Source organism: Strix uralensis, chromosome 20 (genome assembly GCF_047716275.1).
Source record: "Strix uralensis isolate ZFMK-TIS-50842 chromosome 20, bStrUra1, whole genome shotgun sequence".
In the NCBI taxonomy this organism is placed as follows: domain Eukaryota; kingdom Metazoa; phylum Chordata; class Aves; order Strigiformes; family Strigidae; genus Strix; species Strix uralensis.
Window position 1 is genome coordinate 5,519,073 of NC_133991.1, and position 21,193 is coordinate 5,540,265.

Below are 21,193 nucleotides of genomic sequence, written 5' to 3' on the forward strand. Positions count from 1 at the left end.
TGGTGAATAAGCTTTTTCCTAATTATTCATGATAACTGGCAGGAATATTTCATCACCAGTCCAATTTCACGTGGTTCAACACTGAATATAGAGCAACAAATACATCCATGCTGGAACCGACCAGTTCAGAGAAAGTCTGAAAGTTCTCTGAAAGCAAAATGAGTTTGCTGTTCAACAGCACCCAACTGGAAAGGCAAAACTGTATCAAATTCCACCTGACAGAAAAATTACTCTAGCTGTTACTGTTTGGTAAACAGAGTTGAAATTTGACACTATGGTTGAAACATATTGCAAATGTTTCCTTCAAAAAAAAGGGGGGGTGGTCTTGGGTGCTAAGGATCCATACTAAAGAAAGGTCAGTATGATACTGAGCTAAACACCCACAATAGCCTGTATCTGCTAACAAAACGAGTGCTCGTCACTGGGTCTGCTTTTGAAGGTAAAGTATAATTACTGAGACTCACAAATTGAGTTTAAAGTTCCCACTCAAACTTTTAATAAAATGAGAATATCTATCCTGTCAAAAAATGCTACATAAAGATACTGTCACATGTGGCAAGAGGTGCCACAGCATCACATGTCCTGTGTTAAAACACATTATTCAGACTCTTCCAGACGTGTGATCCTTAAAACATTTATTTCCTTCTAACATTTTACCAAGCTAACTTGACTGTCAAAGACCAAGGTTTTACATATTATCAGCTTGTCTTTACTCATCACCTATTCAAAAACAAGGCACCCAGACCGCTTCTGCCCCAGCAAAACCTGCTTCCCCCAGCACCGTGGCTGAAGAACACGCTACAAGGGATCTACAGAGCACAGCGTGAAGATGACTCCACAGAGGGAACATGCCCCAAATGAGTCCAAGTCAGCCCACAAAACATTGCATTGCTAGCCTGACAGCAAGCTACAGCAATCCTCAATATCCTTTACTGTTACGCCAACCATTGTTTTCAGAACAAAAACCCAGGTGGAGAAATCTCAGGCAATACTGTATCCAAATTCATTCCTTAAAAATGAGAGAAGCAGAAGACACATAGACACAACTTAAGAGAATCTCTCTTTAAAGTAGGAATAAACCAAACTTCCTCTAAATCTATTCCACTGTTCTTTATCATTACCAACAGAAGGAGCTTATTGTGTATCAGATTTTATGGGCAAATCTGTCACAGAAACCAGATTAACTCTCCCCTTTCAATTTCCCCAATCCTGACTAATAGGCAAACTTCGTAACAGGAGGTTGGTCCTTTCTTGCTCTTTTTATATGAAAAATCCCTGTTCTGCAGACTTCTGCTACTCAGTTTGACACAACTGTGCCGAGAAGAGTCTTTATATCCATCACAGCTCCAAAGCAAACCAAATCCTTTCCTGAATGGAAAATGAGGTCTGAATAAAAAGGGACTAACCAAATTTTGCCAGTGGGCAAGACTCATCCCAGCAAGTCATTGTCCAGAGGTAGCCCAGTCATTACCACCCAGAGAACTTGCATGGAAGTACATGCTTCTATGGCTAGACTGCTTTAAGCATCTGCAATAACAAAAACCCCAAAATCTATCTGGTATTATGACACAACAAGAAGACAGATACTTTTATATGTCACCACTACATTTCCTGAAAGATGAATCACCAGGTAAGCAAGTTTATCATTAGGACAAGGTATTTACCTTTTTTGAGTTGGGAAGGGAGATTTATAGAATACACACAAAGTTTTCAGCACAGATTTCTTAGAAATAATTGCTCTGTGATAAAAATCACAGAACACACAAGTTTTCTACAGAGATTTGGCAATTTGTAACTTGAAATATATTTATACGGAAAAGCAAAACAGCTGCTTCCAGACAAGTGCATATGTTCCATCAGACACACCCTTTCTGACAACAGGATGCTCAAGAATGCCAAGCACCAGGTTTGCAGGCTAGACTTGGATACCTCTGGCAAAGTAGTCAAAATCTAGTAAATACAGCTCAAAATAGTATGGTTATCAAAACACTACCCGCCTGCTCCAAGCGCTCCTAAACCAGGATAAATAACATGCATACTGGAAGCCTGGTAGCACACATACCAAAACTGTATGCTCAACCAAATAAATAAACTTTAAATTCGAAGAGGTATTTGCAGAGTTCAGAGCAACATTTATTATCTATCCTTCATCTCTTCCAGGGGAAAAAGTATGCAGACAACAAGCATAATTGTTAGCAATTACATGGATGCAGTACTAAGTCTCATGGATTTTCTTTATATTTTAAAATGGATTTTATAGCCAAATTGAACACAAATGAACGGAGATATAATCCAGTCAGGAGAGCCAAAAAGGTTAGTGTCCTGGACTGAACATACTGCCTACAATCTCATCTCTGCTCTGTCATTCTTCTCACCTCGCCTCTCATTGAGAATGCTAGACAATGGCATGGTTTATGCCAGTTTTAAGAAATGTGATGTATTATATGCTGGTACAGCATCTACTTACAACCCAGAGAGCAAAGTACTTTTTTTCATTTTTACTCCTTTGGTATGTTTGGAGAGTCTTCAGAACTGGCCAGAAGATGAAGATATTTTTGAAAAACTCTTTCCAAGTTTATGCCTTAAAATATAATAAATCCATCCTTATAATGGAGCATAGAAAGATGGAGGATAAATACAACACTGTTGGCTGGAAATGCCATTTTGCATGAGGAATTGATCACAAGTCTTCAAATAGCACATCCCAAGTGATCAAGAAAATTCATCCTTTCACACTGACTGCTGAGGCATGAATATTCATTATTTTGCTAGCCAAACACAGCTTTTTATGGGCTTGGGATTTGCTCATTTGTTTTAAGGTAAAATTGAATGTCCTCTTCCTAATTCTGATCTAATTCTTAGTCTCCTTGAGGAAAAAAAAACCTCACAGGTTTAATGACAAAGAAGATTAAAAAACCCATGCAAAGCAGTTTCAGCAATTAATTCAAGCTGTGCTCTGAAGACCAGATTTCCCCCTCCCCCTCCTATTACATAAAGTACATGTTCCTCTGCTTTACAGGCTATAAAGCTTTGCAAGATCATATTAATCAGAGATTAATAAACCAATCACCTTTTGCTTTAGGATCACAAGGGATATTTATTTCCCTTTTAAAAGAGTACAGTTGAAAATGCTATTTAGCTGCTATACTAAACTACTAAAGACTAAATGGCACATAGTGAAGCTGCTAAGTTTAGGTGAGCTGCTCTGTCAACTGAGCAACTTGCAACTCCAACTGTTACTTACTCAGAACATTCAGAGTTTAAAAAAAAAAAAAGAGTGCTGAGATTTTAGTTATTGGAAAGACTCTCTCAGTCAAGAGAGATCACTTTCCAAAAATTCTTATCAGCAGTTTGTTGGTAAGGCACTGCTGGGACTTTTACACTATGAACTCTGCATCTTCTAGGCTGTTTCTATGAGACTCACCACACTGATCCAATTTTGAACCTTCCTTCCAGCTTCAACTGAAGTCTTTTTTTCTCTTAATAGCACTAAAACTTTCTCTTAAAAACAGTTTATGTCTTAAAATTCCAGTGGCAGTAATTCTGTAGTCAGAACATTGGCAAATTGGCTTTAGTCTGACTCCTACCTTTATAAATCAGGACTACATGAAGAGCAGTCTCACTGAATACCAAACAGCAATTATACAACTACAACTAGCAATATTCAAAAATCTCTTTGTAAGTCTCAGAAAATAATTTCGTTTTGCAACACTAATACTGACTGCTTGTTACAACAGTAAAAATAGGTAAAATACTTATTATGTGGAATGTTTGTGATATTCAATACTGCATTTCTTCTGCTGACAGCAAGAAGAAACAAGGAAATGCAGTGATGTGGAAGATTATCAGACGTTAGCCTACTCCTTTATTGAATACAGGATCATTTATTACATTAAAGTTTTCTTAGAATACCTTGAAGACTACTGTAAGCCTGCTGAGAAGACAAATTCACTGAAATGCAAGTTTTTATTATATGATAAACAAAGATTCCAAAACATTGATCTATTATGCCAGGTTCAATTTCCTTCCTGCCTAAAAGAGAAATACACCAAATCTTCAAACTCAATAAAAAAAATAAATCCAAACTCAACACAAGGCACCTCAATCTACTTCTATGAACTCTTCTAAGCCACAGATCTTTGAACAACAACAACAAAATCTTTCCAGGGCAGGTATCTTTCATCAGCTAGTGCCTGTTTTGTAACAGCAAGGTTCTGTATTTCCTAGGAAGCCAGCAGTACTGTGTTGCACAAACATGGCTTACCTTAAAGAAAGATGAAAGACATTTTAGATATAGTGCCCATTAAAAACCTCAAAAGAAGTTTACAAGATCTGAGAAAAGGCATAAAGGTGTGTCAACTCAAACAAGGACAAGGTGCAGAAGCGTAAAGGAAATTTTATAAATCTGCAGTCAATCCAGAAAAATCTAAAGGGGGCTTTACTTGAGTTCATTTGACATTATGACAAGAGACTTTACGAGGCCTCCTGCTTTTACAAGCTGAAGGCCAAACCTTACCATCTTCTCAGCTGCAATCCTCTTACTGAATCCACATAATCAGGTACAATACCTTTGTGGATTTAAATGCAGGATTAGGTCATGATGACTTCCATGAACAAAGAGCTGAAAGTTGGCAGAACAAGGCTATGTGTATTTCTGAGGAATTACAGCAGGCCGTAGAAATGAACTCATGCATAACAACACAAGTGTATCTTGAAACAGAAATTGAATAACTAGATTTCAATGTACCTTTTTCATTTCATTTTCTAGGTTTTCTTCCTCTTGACCTTCAGACAGTCGCCTTCTTAACTCTGCTATTTCCCGTTCCACATTTTCTCGATATTGATTCCACTGAGCTCGCTCTTGCTCCAACCTGTGGTGATACTGGAGCTCATAGTCACGAACAGTCTCTATAAAACAGCATTTTCAAAACTTATTTTCAATGTAAGTTAAAAAACAGAGCTTTAGGAACTCCATCTCCAACCAGTCAATGATTTATCATCATAACTGATCAAAACTAGGACAACAGCGAACTCTCCCTCTCTGTTCCCTTTGACTCTTGCCCCAAAACCCAACCACAGAAGCAAAAGATCCAGAGGAACTGCATCTCAATTTGTACCACCACTAGAACATAAAACAAACAAGCCCCCAAAACCGTGTAACTCCTCATTTCAAAATAACATACAGGTCTAACATCCTATTTAGCAACACATTTTGTACCATCCAAACAGAAATTTGTGTACTCAATATACATGAATATTTGTCTTCTCCAGGGGAAAAGCACAATCAGGTGATGGAAAGACTGTCTACAGCCAACAGGATGGAGGCTCAGGATACTGTGATCTTGTTTGTGAACCTTTAAGAAAACAGCCAGTTATGGCAACAGTTTGCCCCCATTTTGCTCCTTGCACATAGTTTGTCTCAGAAACACCAAAAGCTGTGCAACAAGCAAACAAGGAATAGTTCTGAACTATCAAGAAAAAAAAATGACCTACAACTGATACAGAGTAACATGTTCAGTCCCTAGCCTAGGGTAAAGTCCATGTGATAATACTGGAGGAACACTTAACTGTCTGACAGCAGAACTATGTTTACACAGAAGGGGAGAAGAGAATCATGCTGTCAGCCTAAAGCTGTTTTCAGACTTGTCAAATTACATACATTATACTTATCTTCATGGAAGAATGAAGTATCACATTCATAGTCCCTCAAAAATGTTTTGCATATATGTGGGAGTTCCCATTGCCATGATTCCTTCTAAATTCTACCTTCATACTAACAGAAAAGAACCACCAAGCTCCTTTTTACGAACTTAGGAACTATGCTTCATCCATCACTTCTGTAGCCCAGTTTTGTCAAGCTGTGAAAAGCAGCTATCCATATTCTGTGCAAGAGCAGGCACAAGTCACCAAACACATATTAAAGAGGTGTCTGATCTTAGCGGCAGCAGCTTGCCTGGTTGTTGTTACCTTTCATAATAGCTTGTAGTGAAGCTACTTCTTCTTGCCACTGTCTCTTCACCTCATCGATAGCTTCCTGCTTTGTATTCTCAGATACTGTAGCTATAGCTTTGATGTTCTCCATTTCAGCATGAGCCTCCATCAGCTGGGTCCGCAATTGTCCCAGATCATCTTGGGCTGCTTGCAACACTGCATTTTGTCTTTTCAAGTCCTCTGAAAAGAAGTGTTATTGACATTTAGTTTGATTAATAAATTCAATCTGAAGAGTATCCATAGTTGCTATGGCAAAGAACAGTGCTCTAACAACGGGGTGGAGGAAGCACTGATATTAAAGCATCTACCCATAACAACTGAACAAACATTAGCTGGTATCTTTAGGGAACGTTATTGCTTGACTTTGCTTGCCCTAGCCTTTTATTAAAGAAGTACCTTCTCATCAACGCAGTCACAAAGCAGACACTGTAGATACATATGACCAATGTACCTGATGAAAGTGAACTGTGCTTCATTATGATTTAACTCATTCTGGTAATGAATCTGGAAAAGTTAAGAACAACAGACAGGAAGACAGTTCTTCTCCCATTTTTGGCACCAACTTGGTCCTGAGTTTGGATAGAACACTTGATATTTCCTGAACAGAAACACTTTGAGACCACTACATGGAACCCACAGAAGAAAACTCTGCAGCTTAATTTGCTCTTTACCATGGCTTAGCTAAAACTGAGCTTCTACTAAAATAAGGAATACATTCAATGGAACACCCACTGCTTCTCTGATTGTTGCACCTGTAAAGAGAAATTGAACTAATTTCACATTATCTTCCTGAGTTTTCAGTTAATCTGAAGCAAAAATCTCTGGAAGATACATATTATACAATTAATTCCAACAGCACTAACACAAAATACAGTTTTATGCCCACACAGCCTATTTCAACAGCAACCACTTTTAGCAGAAACATCTGGCAGCACACAACAAACACCAAGCTATCGCCATGTGTTTCCCTAATACCAAAAAGCTTAATCAATCCCAGTGCCCAACACCTTACTCCTTGATAAAGAATATGGAACCCAGTGCTAATCAGGTACTCAAAATAGCACTAATCCTCTTATTAATTTAAAATAAAAAAATCCTGCAGCACTTATATTACTTAGTTTTAAGATGTTAGTTACTTAGTATTAAGGATGGGCTGTAACAGTCCCAACACACACTTAGGAAAGGGTCTTGGAAAACAGGGAGGGGAAAAAAGCTTTGGGGCCAATAAAAAAATAAAATTAAAAAAAGAAAAAAGTAATTGTTTGTGTACTCTCCTCTGGTATCTTTTCACTTCAGTACATGTGAAAGTTGGGTTATTTTTTTATCCCTCGTCACAATTTATTTTTATTTTCTATTCTTTTACTGTTCTGAATAGGGACAATTATTGCTGATCTCACCGGTAGTGTCTTGTATCTTACATTTCCTTTCATCCAGCTGCTAGAAACACAAAGAAATAGGCCTTTTGTATGATCTGATCTTTATTATGCCTGTTGTATTTCTGCTCTCATAAACTTACACAAGCAGCTGCAGTCTTAATGCATTATTTTTTGGCTCTACTTTCATATGTTAAGGACAGGAAAATCATCAGGATTAGAAATAAATCAATTTGACTCTCAGAACAACAGCCATCTCTACTTTCCAGTTCTTTATCAGATATTTGAGCTCATATGGTTCAAATTTTCCTATAAAGAGTGTTATTGAAATAGATGCCCTTGGCTGGTATTAAAGCTTTTATAATGTTGTCTGCTTACATTCTACCTCAGATGGAAATTTAAGACAAATTAATATTACATAAAAAAGCTAGCACAAAGTACAAACAGCACACCATCCAGAGTACGTCCTTCCACTTACCAGATCAGCTGCTGTTCAGAGAGAACAAGCACACCAGAACTTCAGAAAGTTAGTATTAAAACTCAGTGGTGGTGTTTCTGCATGTACATCAAGTTGCTCTGCTGACTCCTATCCATGCAGGCAAATTTTTAAATTTAATTCTAAAAATTCATTCTAGGAAGCTAAATAGCCACCTACTGAATTTTACTCTCTCCTTGTCTCTTACATTCTTATTATATCTGTTTAAAAGACTACCATCACTTTTCAATTTTTGGCAAATCAGACAAAACAACATTGCCCTATCCTACTAACCATGCTGGATATGCAGTCGACTATCCCAGTAGAAAACCCCCTTAAATCCTAATTATTCTTAACCACAAAAAAAAACCCAACCCAAAAACCAAACCAGAAAGCATGTGGTGTGCATGGGCAAATGGGGAGTAGTAGTTGGCCCTACAAATGTTATTCTTCATACAGGCATTATTTGAAAATGAAATTTAATAAACTTTAGAGTAATTCAGAGAATTGAGAACTTACCTTCCTTAGCCAAGTATAACTCCTTAAATTTTGCTCTCTTTTGATTAAATTCTTGCTCAAGTTGCTGCTTTGTGCGCAGAAATTCTGCATTGACCTTTTCCAATTCTGCTACCCGTTGTAGAAGAGCAACTTAAAAAATAAAACAGAAGATAAGGTACGTCACTAACAGTTAAGGCATCCCATTCTGCAAGTTTGAGGTTTGGGGCTTATTCTTTTTAAAATATCTTTACTCATTAGCTCAGTTGCTGCCCCATGATACATCAGGACAACTAGTCAAAATCCTTTAAGCAACAAAGGAAGATAAGTTTTCTTAGACTGTAGCACCAAATTGTAATCAGACATCTTCACAGCACTAGAGGTGCATGTGGCAGGGAATTCTGTAGGAAACCATCAATCTCCCAAAGAAAACCACAATTTTTTATATACAATGAAGGAAAAAATGGAAAAAGTGCCAGAATTATTTCTATTGGTGCTTCTTTCCAATTTAGTCACGAGGCACAGGAACAGCGTGTGAAGGCTGAGCAATAAAGCACCAAGTTCTCAAAGGTTGAGGTCAAAGAAAAAGTGGCAGCCGCTCAGCTAACAACTATGGAAGAACAGAGCACATAAAAACCCATAAGCTAAAAATTAGGTGCCATAATCTTTCCTGTCTTCAGTTCTGCACGTTCACCAAAAAAAGGTGAACCAGACTATAGTCAGAGAAGTCTGCCAGAAGATGACCACAATCTATGGAGAAATACATGATCATAAGATCAAACTCTCATTTCCAGCAAGTAAAAAAAATCCTCAAGGGCACATCCATCACTCTATTTTCCAGTATTTACCACATTAGCAGTTGATCTGGTGGTACAACAAAAGAGGGAACAGTATGAACTCCACAAAGCACCTAAAGGTTGTTACAGTGTGGTTGTTATTGAAAAAAACCATACTACACCATGGTATGATGCTATAAAGATCCCACACAACCACCAACTCTGTAATATTGATCTTCATGTGCAATATTCTTTGCACCTCAAGCAGTATAGGTCTGGTTTAGATGCCAGACAGTTTCACACTGCAATATGAAACAGAAACAAAAGACAGATGAGCTAGAACAAAATCTATCTCCATGCTGCAATGCACCGGGCAAATAACATTCCTCTACACAATTCTCTATCTGTTCTACAAAAGCATTTCATGGACATGTTCCAACTCTGTCGTGCAAAGCTGAATCACCTCTTTTCAGTTATAGCCTCTATATAGAACGGACTAGATACATAAAATATCGATCCATCAGAAGTGTTTACATATCACACCCAACACACTTCCCACCAAAAGCAAGTAGTGAAAACATCATACAAAGGCTACACGACTTCAGCATCAAACATTTAGACTTACAACCAGACAGAATCAGATCTAGAGCTCAGAGTGGTAAAACACTGGATGGTCAATGCCATTGAGACTGGGTGAGCTATATTTATTTTTAGTACCAGATGACTTAGAGTAAGAGCAGACACAAACAAAAGGACCTTTTAAAAGCACAGGTGTATTTTACTGATTGCTGGTTATGAGGGCTTATGGTGTTAAAAATACAGCACTTAATCTGTTCAACTCTGTATCAAAGAAAAGGTATATGTAGATACAGGACTGAAGATATTTTAATGTTGCTTTTTTGTTGAAATCCTCATTTTGGTTTTTTATCACTAAATATCAACGCATCGGTTTTTCTGGCCAACAACCCCTACCAGTATAGTGCAAAGCCAACTGCACAGGAGTATTCTCCAGAAAATGAAAGGAACCTGTAGCAAAGATGACACACTGAGAGCAAAGCTTCAAGTGAGTTAGGAAAGCGGCTGGAACAAAACCAGGAAAGAAACAGCACACATGGAGTCAGGCCCAGGTAGCAAAAACGCTTCCCAAGGCTAAAGAGTTGCCTTTGATCTCTTGCTGGAGTCTTCCAAAGGGAAAGGGTTTGCCTACATTTCCACTCCGTGCTGACTTCTGAGACGGGATGCTGCCAGCAGAGCTGCTTCCCGCAGCCCAAGGGAGAGCAGCTCGCTTGCAGGCCCAGGCCAGGGCCCCGCGCAGCCGCACTGCTTCACACCTCTGAGGAATGAAAAGCTTGGCTCTCAGGAGGTGGTTTTGATCTCACAGTTTCAGCTCTTGAAAGGAAATTATTAGAGGCACTAAAGTCGAAAGTGAGCTCTGTACCGTGGTTAGGGGCAGGTGGCTAAACCCCACAGGTCTGGCCAGGCAGTTCTGCATCTGCAGCAACCGGCCAGGAGGCTGGAAGCCACATGCACACGTTCAAAACAAAACAAGGAGGAATCTGGACATTGCTCACCTCCCAATACAAGACCAAGACCATATAAAACTTTAATTCTACAATTACTAATTCTGAAAGCTAACAAATCAACGGCAGACATCAGTCAACCCCCCCCCCCCACCCTCCAAGAGGACTCAAGCACTCCTTGTTTACTTGTTTCCCCTTCCATCTTTCCTTCGCAGAGAGACAGCAGCAGCTGTGCTACTGCTCCCTCCAGAAAGCTGTTGTGCAAAACACCCGAGTTGTATTTCTTCCGGAGGTGAGAGCTGCTTCTGCTGAGGATGGAAGGACAGAGGACACCACAAGAGCAGAAAGTGCAAGTGCTTCAACCTGGAGGAACACCAGACTCAGCCTTTTTAAATCCTCCCGCCCAAACAGAAAGAGGGATGGCAGAGTCACCAAGCAGGAAATGCAATTTAAATATTTACATTGTTACAGTATTCCCCCTCTCTGCAGCCTGGCAGTTATGCATAAAAGTAATAAATAAATAATCAACCCCCACCACCACAGAGCTCTGGCAGCTGTCAGGGCCAGCTGTAGGCATTAAAAAAACCGAACAGTTTGAGCTCTCAACTGCAGGTCATGCATCACTGCAACTGTGTATTAACATCGTTCCTTCTGTTCAGGTACTAAGTTTGAAGTGTTTTTACCACCTGTGCTATGTATACAGCTCAGGACAGACCTCAGCACATCCACAACGCTGCAGTGATACAGCCACATGAACTTGAGGACAATAAGCTATGCCATACATCAAGACCCTAAAACACATGTGTATAAAAAGTAAAAGCAGAAGGTTTATTTTCTATGGAGCATGACAACCACCTCCTTTCTACCTAAGTGATTAAGTTTACAAAAAATTATTTTCTTTTCTGGGGGTATGATCTATATGATGGCCACGCAGACACTCCACTTTCCAGAACGAAAGCATGAATCCAAATCCAACCTGCCAGATGCAGGTAACCACGGGCTACAGGACACTGATTAAAGTCTGCCTGGAAACTCACTGAAGTCAATGGCAGGAAATGGACTCATTCATAGATTTTCAATTAGGCCTTTGTCATTTATAGCTTACTTCTTGCTCTTAATGTAGGTCCAACTCACCCCAGGTCTGTAACAGAGCTGAAAAAGAAAACTTTTTATTTGCCATAATAGGCTATCAACTTACCCCCCCCCCCCAAACCAAAACATACATTTTTGCAGTGATATTAGTCATTAACTTGCCAGAGTTGCTGTCCCTATGTTCCTATTTCCAGGCACAGAAATACAGCTATCAATGTTTAACGACACCAATGAAGTATGTAGTAAACAAAGCCCGATAGATGGTCAGTTCTGGTGGAGCTACGCCCAACTGAAACAGGATCTAGTGTTACACACCAGATCAGAACAGGCACAGAACATGCTGTATTTCATAAGAGCAGTAGTGTAGAAGACCTAATTCCCTAATTAGGGCCCTAACTCATCAAGAAACAAACAAAACCCCTGAAGACCCATTTTCTTAACTCCTGAAATAGCATTGAGAAGAACTTAAATTAAAATTGACATGCCAAACTGAAAAAACAAACAAGCAAACAAGAGGTCCCTTTGGCCAACAATTTATTAGCTGTAAATAACACTTCCCCCCCTCCCTCCCCCGAGTATTAGGGCAAATAGACTACTAATGGCACAGTTAGACATGCCAATTAAGTTACTAGCTTTGTTTCTAAGGAACAGCACAGATTTTGCAGAGACACTTCAGGCCAGATGTGGGGATCACCATCTCCCTGTTTAACAGTAACATCATAGCGAAGTACAGTGTATGCTCTTATGTGGCTTAAACAGGTGTAAGAACTTAAAAGAAGGGCAGCAAAATTCATTTCAGAGTGGAGTCATCAATTTACAGGAGAACCATGAAACTACTGGAGTACAAAGAGAAACTCTAGTGAAAAAGATACAACTTTCTCTTAACCCACTACACAGCAAAATTTCAATTCAAGGGAAACACAGGAACAAACACGCATTTCTTATTGACTACTTAAATGCTGTTCCACAGATCAGCTTCCAGAAGGATTAAATTTTATGTATGACAAACTTTCCAGTTACACAAACATATAGTGACCATTCCAGAACTACGACAGACAAAGCTGATTATCGATAAGACTATTTTTGAGTACTAGGTCTATTTATAAAATTAATGCCACAAAGCTTTCTACTTGATATTTAAGGTGTCAAACGTGACATCAAGAGGTCAGTCTTATATAGCTGAAATCTGAAAAACAGATCACAAATAAAAGCTATACATACAATAAACTTTTTGAAGACAAAAAAAAAAAAAATCACTTCTGTCATTCTTCTGTCATTTTCCACCTCTTTCTTTTCCTGTCACAATTGCCTGAGACAGAAGTATGGAAAAATAAAAATATATGGCTGCCCATTTTTCTTCATGCTTATTTCCTAAGAGTACTAATTTTCATCTATCACAACATCATATTGAAGCCACAATTACATTACTGTATAAATTTTTAAGCTAAAAGTCTGCCACCAGGACATGTATTTAGACTGCAAAAAGCTTTTCTTTATTTTCTTCAAACAGAATTTGATTTAAAAACCAAAACAAAACAAAGACAAAAACACCCACACTCTTAAAATATACTCCAATACAGTTGTTCTGTAACAGGCACCCAGATGTAAAGGAATAGATTATGGTTCTTTTAATAAGTACGTTGAACAGAAATAATTCCTGACATGAAGGTTGCTTTATTTTCAAGGAACAAAATTTGCCCTTACGCACAGCAGTTGTGTGTAAGGTCCACATTCAGCAGCAGACCAAACCGAAGGAAAAAAAAAAAAGGAAGAATAGGACTATTTACTTTTTCCAAAGTTGCATTTGGAAGCATCAGCATTTCATTCACCTGGACAAATGGCTAAAGCTTACTGGTCAACATACACTTTCCTAGATTTATTTGGGGACAGAGAACTACATCAGACTTCTCACTTGCCACCTTCGTTTTCAGAGTGGCAACAAAACCCTTTGGATTGTCACACCTCTCCTTCCCAGAGTACTTCACTGCATGCAACGATGGTAACTGAGCTACAGAAAGGAAAAAAAAAAGAAAAAATATTCTAACCTGCAGCTGTGCAATGGAAGACATGCCATTGCTTGCCAACATTACCACCAACAAGTAGTTCTGCAGAAGTAACTCTTAGGCAGTTCCCCATTTTGGGCAGCGTGGCTTTCAAGAGACGTTATTGCACTCATCCAACAATTTCTAGTTTATTGTACAGTTGAAGGTTATTTGACATCCACTGTTTGTTCTCTATTGACTAAACATTCACAGGCAAACAATCCAGTACAAATTTAATGCTATATACATAAAAACTTTGTGTTGCTGACAAATGCAGATATCACTTACAATGCACAATTGAGCCTTGCTGCATCATATCTATTACAATATCTTTTTATTTATTGCAGTAAATCAGTAATTGCAGGACCAAAAACATTCAACTAAGCACTGTATGTTACAAACGTCTAACCACATTATAAATATTATATTAATATCAAGTGGAAGTTTGCAATATACTATTAAAGTTTAAAAGTAATATTATTTTTTCATTGTAGTTGAATGACTGAAGCACACCTTTCCATTATAATTTGTAGTCTCAGTAGTGCCTATTCCTACTCTTTATTTTCCTTTTTTATGTTAAACACTGTATGACATGCTACATTAAGGATCTCAGAAAAAAAGAAAAATAAATTAAAATCTAAAGAAATGGGTGTTTGAATAAATAAGAAGATTCTCTTCTATAATACAATCAAGAGGACAAAAACAAAGGGAAGAGAAAACAAGGGTCCTTTAAATGGATTAATTAATCCTGCACAGTTGAATAGCCACACACAGTAACAACTAATGTTTGACACAACATTGTAAAAACTTGCATGGCTTTTTGATATGACCATCTTCACGGCATTTTACATGAGTTGCCTGCATTTCACAGGTGCATCATCTCTAAAGATCTTGTTCCTGGTTTCACCAGCTATTCACTATGAAGTGTTGCACCAAAGCTACATCTGGTGTTGCTGGTTTAAACTGATGCAGAAGCGTACAGCAGGCAAAAGAACACGAGAGCATTTCCAGGTTCAGGTCAAACATCAATTGCTAGAAGTGTCACTTAGTACTTGTTCTAAGTACTTGTTGTAAGTAATACAACATATTGTCCTGTATCTTTCATGTGCAACCATTTTACTGAAATCTTCCCCAAAGTATGTTTATACAGCAAACATCTTCATGCATAATTACATGGACAAAGCCAACATACTGTGCCTCCTTCCCCATGTTTTTCCACTTCCGCTTCCCACTTTTTCTCCCTTTTCACGGTGCTCACAACATGTTAACTACTTCCTTGCTTTGTTATTGCCTCCTTCAACTTCTTTCTTGGACACAAAACCAGGCAGTTGCTGTTCTGGGATCCAAATCTCCATTCCCCATTTGCATTCTGTAAAGGGGAATCACACTTGACTTCCCCCCCGTTTTGATAAGCCCACATCATGTGATGAGTAATGTTCCTCACCACTTCCACACGATTTAGTCATCCTGGTCCCAGGTAACTTAAGTCTAGTTTAAAATTTATGCTTAGTTAAACATTATTTATATTAGACTGCAATGGAACAGTGTTCACTCACATCAAGTATTACAGGAAAGCGGTTAATCACTTACGTTCATGTTGACAGAAGCGGGCTTGAATTTTTTTCCAGCAATTTATCTTTAATTTGCTAAAAGCACTGTTTCTTCCCAAGGACAGTCCCCTACCTCCATTATTTTAGACTGGCTTTTCCTACATCCCCTACCATAGTAGCTGGTTCTTTCCTTCACCGTTTAACTAGCATTGCCGTCAGACCTCTCTGCTTTGTGCACATACTTAATTTTCTCTACAGAAGTTTCAACTTGACACATAAAGGGTTTCGCCATCATTAGTTTTTACACTATTTTATTTCTGCCATTGATGTTTTGGCAGGTGGGGAGAACAATCCCTCATAAAATTCGCAGAAAATACCATTTGTTAGCATTTTTTCAAGAGAATCAACCACACTTTATGCTTCATCAATTCAATGATAACTTAAATAGGGAGCAGTGGATGAATCAGTGTTGGAAAAGTCAACCAGACCACAATAGACAGTATTCTATAGAAAGCATTTTGGCTGCATCCTGCTGCTACCATCAGGGAATCTTTTCAGAAACACAGTGTTGGTAAGCTTGAATGCATATCAGAGTATTTCAAAAGTCAACAGCAAGCTACAGTCTGGTGAACACAGACACTCTGAATTCATTTACAGCAACACAAAATGGAGAGAACCGAGTTACCAATCTCATCACAATCATCAGCATTTTCCCTGCTCTCTCAGTGCTTGCATCTTATTCCCCTTGCTTTAACAATTTTTCATTTTTATAACTGCTCTTTAGAAGTGGATCAATTTTTAAAAAAGACTGCAGGAAGAAAGCTCAATGACTTCTTGGGTTTATGAAGGGTTTATTTACAGGCTGCATACATTTACTCAGACTAGTCACTGCTTGAGCAAACAAGAGCATGGTGATGGCAGCACAAAACTCAGTGAAGGTTAAGCATCCAAGTATTAGTCAGATTATCTAAAAGGGTTCACAGCTTGTGCTGAGTGCCACTGCTGCTACGATTACACCACTATCAGCTCAAAGCTAGCCTAGGTAGATCTATATAGCCTGCAGTCACAGCCTGACTTGATCTCCTTGGCAAAGCTTTTCAAGCATTTAATATATCTAAGCTTAAACAATGCATCTGTCAAACATGTCAGCATTCACAGACACTTTCACCACTCCTTTTATTTCATCAGTCTGTCCTACCTCATTAACTGTTAAGCTAAACATTCAGCATAAGGGATTTTAAGCAGACATAGAGGAGTCTCCTTCAGCCTGTAATAAGACCTCCAGCAGAGCCACCTATTCCCCTTCCACAGTATTTTAAAGCAAGTCCCCAAAAAACATCAGGTCACTTAATTCTTCCTGACCAAAGCAATACTGAAAATATTAAATGAGTCTCCGTATTTACTCAGAAATGCTCCTGCCAAGCTCTTCCATACTACCACATCTCATCATTTGTATGATATAACCACAAAATCCAGAACAGGATTAACTCACTTCGTGTGGCAATTACACTTGACAGTGAGGTTTTCAGTCTAGTCTTGCAAGAAAAAAATGAAAATAGGATATTGACTGTTTTAGTAAATGATCAGAAATCTGCTGTTCTGATCAAATAAGAATATTTCAGATTGACAGACATTTAGGGAGAGATTCTGACAGGCACTTCACTATACAGGAGACCACTTACACAATTTATCACTCTGAACACCACTAGTATAAACGTTTTCTTAAAATGTAAACATTTGCTAAACCCAGACAACAAACTCAGTACCGATTTTCTTTCAAGATAATTTAATTGCTGACTCATTTTCAGTGGGAGGGAAAAAAAAAATCCTCTTTGACTCCTTATAATATGTTTATCACTTTGCCTCCATATGTATTAAAGGCTGTCCTTTTTTGGGAAAAAAAGTGAATAAAGTATGACTCAGCTCTCAGGAAAAAAAAACCCACCCAAACAACAAAACAACCCTACTGCATTGTTCTCTTTGATGAAATAATTTAATATATAAACCAAAACCATTCCATTAATTCAAAAATTCCCCCAGATACCAGTAGTCTGAGATCTCATGCTGTCTTGCCATTTGCCGCAGGACAACAACTGAGATGTAGCTTTGAGAGCATTCAGGCTACACACCACCCCAAATACTCTGCTTTCCAATTCCTAAGCAGAAAGAACAAATTAATGATGACCTAACACACTTAAAAATTCATAGGAAGGTAACAAAAATGAAATATTCAATTGCAGAGATAAGCACATAGCTAGACCAAGAAAATGACGCAGAGAAAACCAAAAAGAAGTCACTGTGAAATTTAGATAGGCAATGGCTTCTCTAAGTTTACCATTGCTACAGGTATGAGGAGATTTCCATTTAAAATAAATCAGCATCTTTGTGGGCATTTTCAAAAGCTGACATAATTAATAATAGCATGCAAACTCCTTTTCACGTGTGCAGCTACCAGACAGCCCTACTGTGCTTTTACAGGTACCAGAAAATCTTCAGAAATAGCAGTAATTCATATATAACCCACAACTTATGAATGCAAACAAGTACCACAAAAGGGAGTTTTCTTTCCTCTGTGGTTCCCTATCCCTTTCTACATATTTGGCCACCCAAATTGGTAGACAGGAAATAAACTGAGAAAGGGAACAAGTGAAGGCTTACTTTCAAGGAATAGTAATTTAAAAGTGTTAGTTGTCAGGAAAGCAGGTTGCAGGCATGAAAACACAGTGCCTTAGAGTAACCACTTAAAGGATATAAATCTTAATAAATGACTTGGAAAATATTGTTGCCAGATGTATTTATGGAGACACTGTGGTGATAAATACAGTATGACAAATAATAAAAGATGATTAACATCTTTATTTGATAAGGAACAGGATACAGTTCCTATCATTTGGAGTCAGGTTTCTACAGCAATTTAGTAGTTGCCCTGAGAACAACAGACTGCTACTCCCCCAAGCCTCTGTAATCTATTTCTTGCCAGAAAACAGTGCCATCATTCTATATATTCATATCTTTTGCTACATTTTAACTGTTCAGGAATTCATTTGGTTGACAAAGTAAGAAAATCCTCCTCCAGCATGAAATTTTCAAAAATTTTAAAATATGCCTAGTGTATAAGCAATACAGAACACAAAGATTTTACTAAGCCTGCAGTTATGATGATTTTAAATCAACTTAAGTACTGGTGACCATCTCAAAGAGTAACTCACCACTCCCACGTCACCCTGACCACATGTGCCTTTTATCCCCACCACGCTACAAGAGCCTTTGAGGCTGTACAGTGACAGGATCAGAGAAGTGATACAACAAAAAGTTGGGGGGTGGGAGTGAGTCAAACCCATTTTCAGCCAAACCAGGTCCCTGATCACACTTATCACTTGGCTGAGCACATACCAGAACTGGCAGAGACCTGACAGTGGGGATGTAGACTGGTTTAAACTGTCTGAACTATACCCTTGGACACTCATACTACTACTGTGTGGTCTCCACCCCTTCCTTTATGTCAGCTCTAATGCTCATCAGGTCTTTCACTAAATCAATTAAACTCATCAATCCAGCAGTGAGTAGTTCCCAGCTGGGTGACTGAGTTGAACTGGCTCACTGATGAGTCCAATGCACAGAGCTGGCACAAATGAAACGGTGGGAGCACGACTGTGGGAGCAGGAAGAGAGCAGGATCACTCCTTTCAGCAGCAGCAACCTTCTAGACTGGTTTTGCTGTGAAACCACAGCCTATGGGTACGGTTTGACAACCAGTTTAAACCTAAGTGCACGCTGCTGGCCCAAAGAAATAGCCTGGCCTTCCTTCTGTCCTGCACTCTCCCTTGTGGCAACTGAGATTGGCGTAGTCATGCAGCAGAACTTACTTTTTAAGACGTGATGACTGTCATTGTAAGTGATAAATGACCTTCCTCAAATCCTGATTTCCATTCAGACTCTCCAGGGGAAGCTTACAAACTTAATCTGTATCAGAAAGCAAATTCCAAAACTCAGATTTCCCATCAGTGTTTGTATACACACAGGTTTTGAACAAATGCAACTGAAAGAGCATCTCCAGTATAGATGCATTTAGACTGGTACAAAACCTAGAGCTGTAGATAAAAATATATCAGAAAACATTTGTATTCCAGAATAAGGTTAGGCTCCCATCTTCTCTTTCTTGAAAGCAAATACACTAGTACAAAACTGCAGTTAGATTAGACCCTATAACGTGCCATTACAACCCCTCCTGGGGTACCATCAGCTAAATGTAAGCCTCAGTGCCTCAAATAAATGTAACCTTTGTAACACCAGGAGTTTCTACACCACTTAGAGATTCAGCATCTTTATCTCCAGTTTCATCTAAAACTCAAACAGAAGCTGTGAAGACCAGACAGACAGCTATAATATGTTCACAGCTAAAAGCGTCAGTCAAGCACAGAATCCGGAGTTTGGCTAATTGCTTTCCCGTTAATTTAGCACTCATCTCTAGATACAGCACAAGGAAGAAGATATAGACAGACATTGCGAGCTGACAATTAAGAAAACCTTACTTGAAACCAATCTTTAAAAGAAAATTTAAAAGATGTAGCACATGACATAAAGATGCCAGCTTATAAGATGATTTGAACTAACTGAGCCAAATTTATGCTTCATATTTCATCAAAATAAACCAAGTAACACCACAGCTAAATTATATCACAGTGATTTTGGCACCGACTACTGTTAATGTAAGATGAATGTTCCAATTCCTGTGTCTGAAGTCAATGGGAGTCTAATTTGAACTTCAGTAGGCCTTAGGAAAGACAATTTTCTTACAGGGTACCAGACATGAAAATTTATAGTGGATGGTTAACATAATTATTGCTTGAGCAATAACTTCTAGCACTCATCTGTGCTTCTTCCTATGTAAATTAAGACAATGAGACTGAGAATACAGATGTGAGGATTGTTTTATAGACTGTGGTTGTACCCACCTTACTGTTTGCAAGTTACTGTATCTTTTTTCTTTTTTAAAGTAACCAACCATGGGGCTAGTCTAATAATTTTGCACAGCACTGATGTAGCATAGATTAAAATGTAACACAAAAAATCACTTCTGTTGATAAGTATTTCAGTGGTGACCACCCACGCAAATACATAAAGTTACCTTACCAAGGCATGGGTGTGGTGGGTAAACAGTTATACAGGGAAACACTTAGACAAGACGGTGAAAGAGAGCTCTTTCTTCTTTTGTTTTGCAGATTTCTCTCTTTTGTTGGCATTTAAATAGCATTTCAAGTCTTCTTGCAATTATCTGTAAGTTAAAAACATGTATGGACAAAAGATGCAATAAAAGCCATACAGTCTATTCAGGTCACTCTCTTAAAGGCACGGGCACCACCGCTATAATTAACAAAGCTGGTTTGGGTTGATCCTCAGTTAATCCTTTTCTCTCACCTACAGGCCGTTCCCTCTGGAGCACCACGCGGTTAAGGCTTCTGTTGTCTTTCCATTACTGATTCTCATTCACTTTGCCACGTACAACTTCTATCTGTTATTGCATTTTGCTCCATACTTTTACTAAAAAACATTTTCAGAAACCGCAAAATATAACAAGAAAATAAATATTAAGAAATTTAAATTCAGGTGGAATTTTTTTATTCTCTCAGTGTGACTCACCACAGTAAGGCAAAGCTCTTCTGCTTATTAAGTAACTAAATCTGGCTGCTCTTTTGGGGGGTTTTGGGTCAGTTTGATTTTGTTGTTTTGGGGCTTTTTGTGTGCGGGTTGTTGGTTTGGTTTTTTTTTTTAAGTTCTTAGTTATTTTTCAGTTCTTAACAATGCCAGACACACAAGACAAGACAGGGCTCTTAACTGCACACAGAACAAAGCAAGCTAACTGCAGCAGTGTGGGTTTCC

The 21,193-nt window shown here is 38.5% G+C and overlaps 1 protein-coding gene across 7 annotated transcripts in view; it reads right to left on the reverse strand.

The window, feature by feature from the left end:
* The window catches only part of RABEP1 (rabaptin, RAB GTPase binding effector protein 1), a 53,080-nt gene that overhangs the window by 25,412 nt on the left and 6,475 nt on the right, over nucleotides 1-21,193 (reverse strand). For 4 of the 7 annotated variants that reach the window (XM_074890224.1, XM_074890223.1, XM_074890221.1 and 1 more), the window contains exons 2-4: nucleotides 8,359-8,487; nucleotides 5,968-6,171; nucleotides 4,748-4,908 (exon numbers count right to left, since the gene is read on the reverse strand). In XM_074890224.1, the coding sequence (XP_074746325.1) occupies nucleotides 4,748-4,908; nucleotides 5,968-6,171; nucleotides 8,359-8,487 (494 nt within the window). Of the gene's footprint in view, nucleotides 1-4,747; nucleotides 4,909-5,967; nucleotides 6,172-8,358; nucleotides 8,488-11,667; nucleotides 11,711-19,179; nucleotides 20,315-20,446; nucleotides 20,828-21,193 lie in introns of those variants that run through there. The other 3 variants (XM_074890225.1, XM_074890226.1, XM_074890222.1) reach the window with 3 other exon arrangements.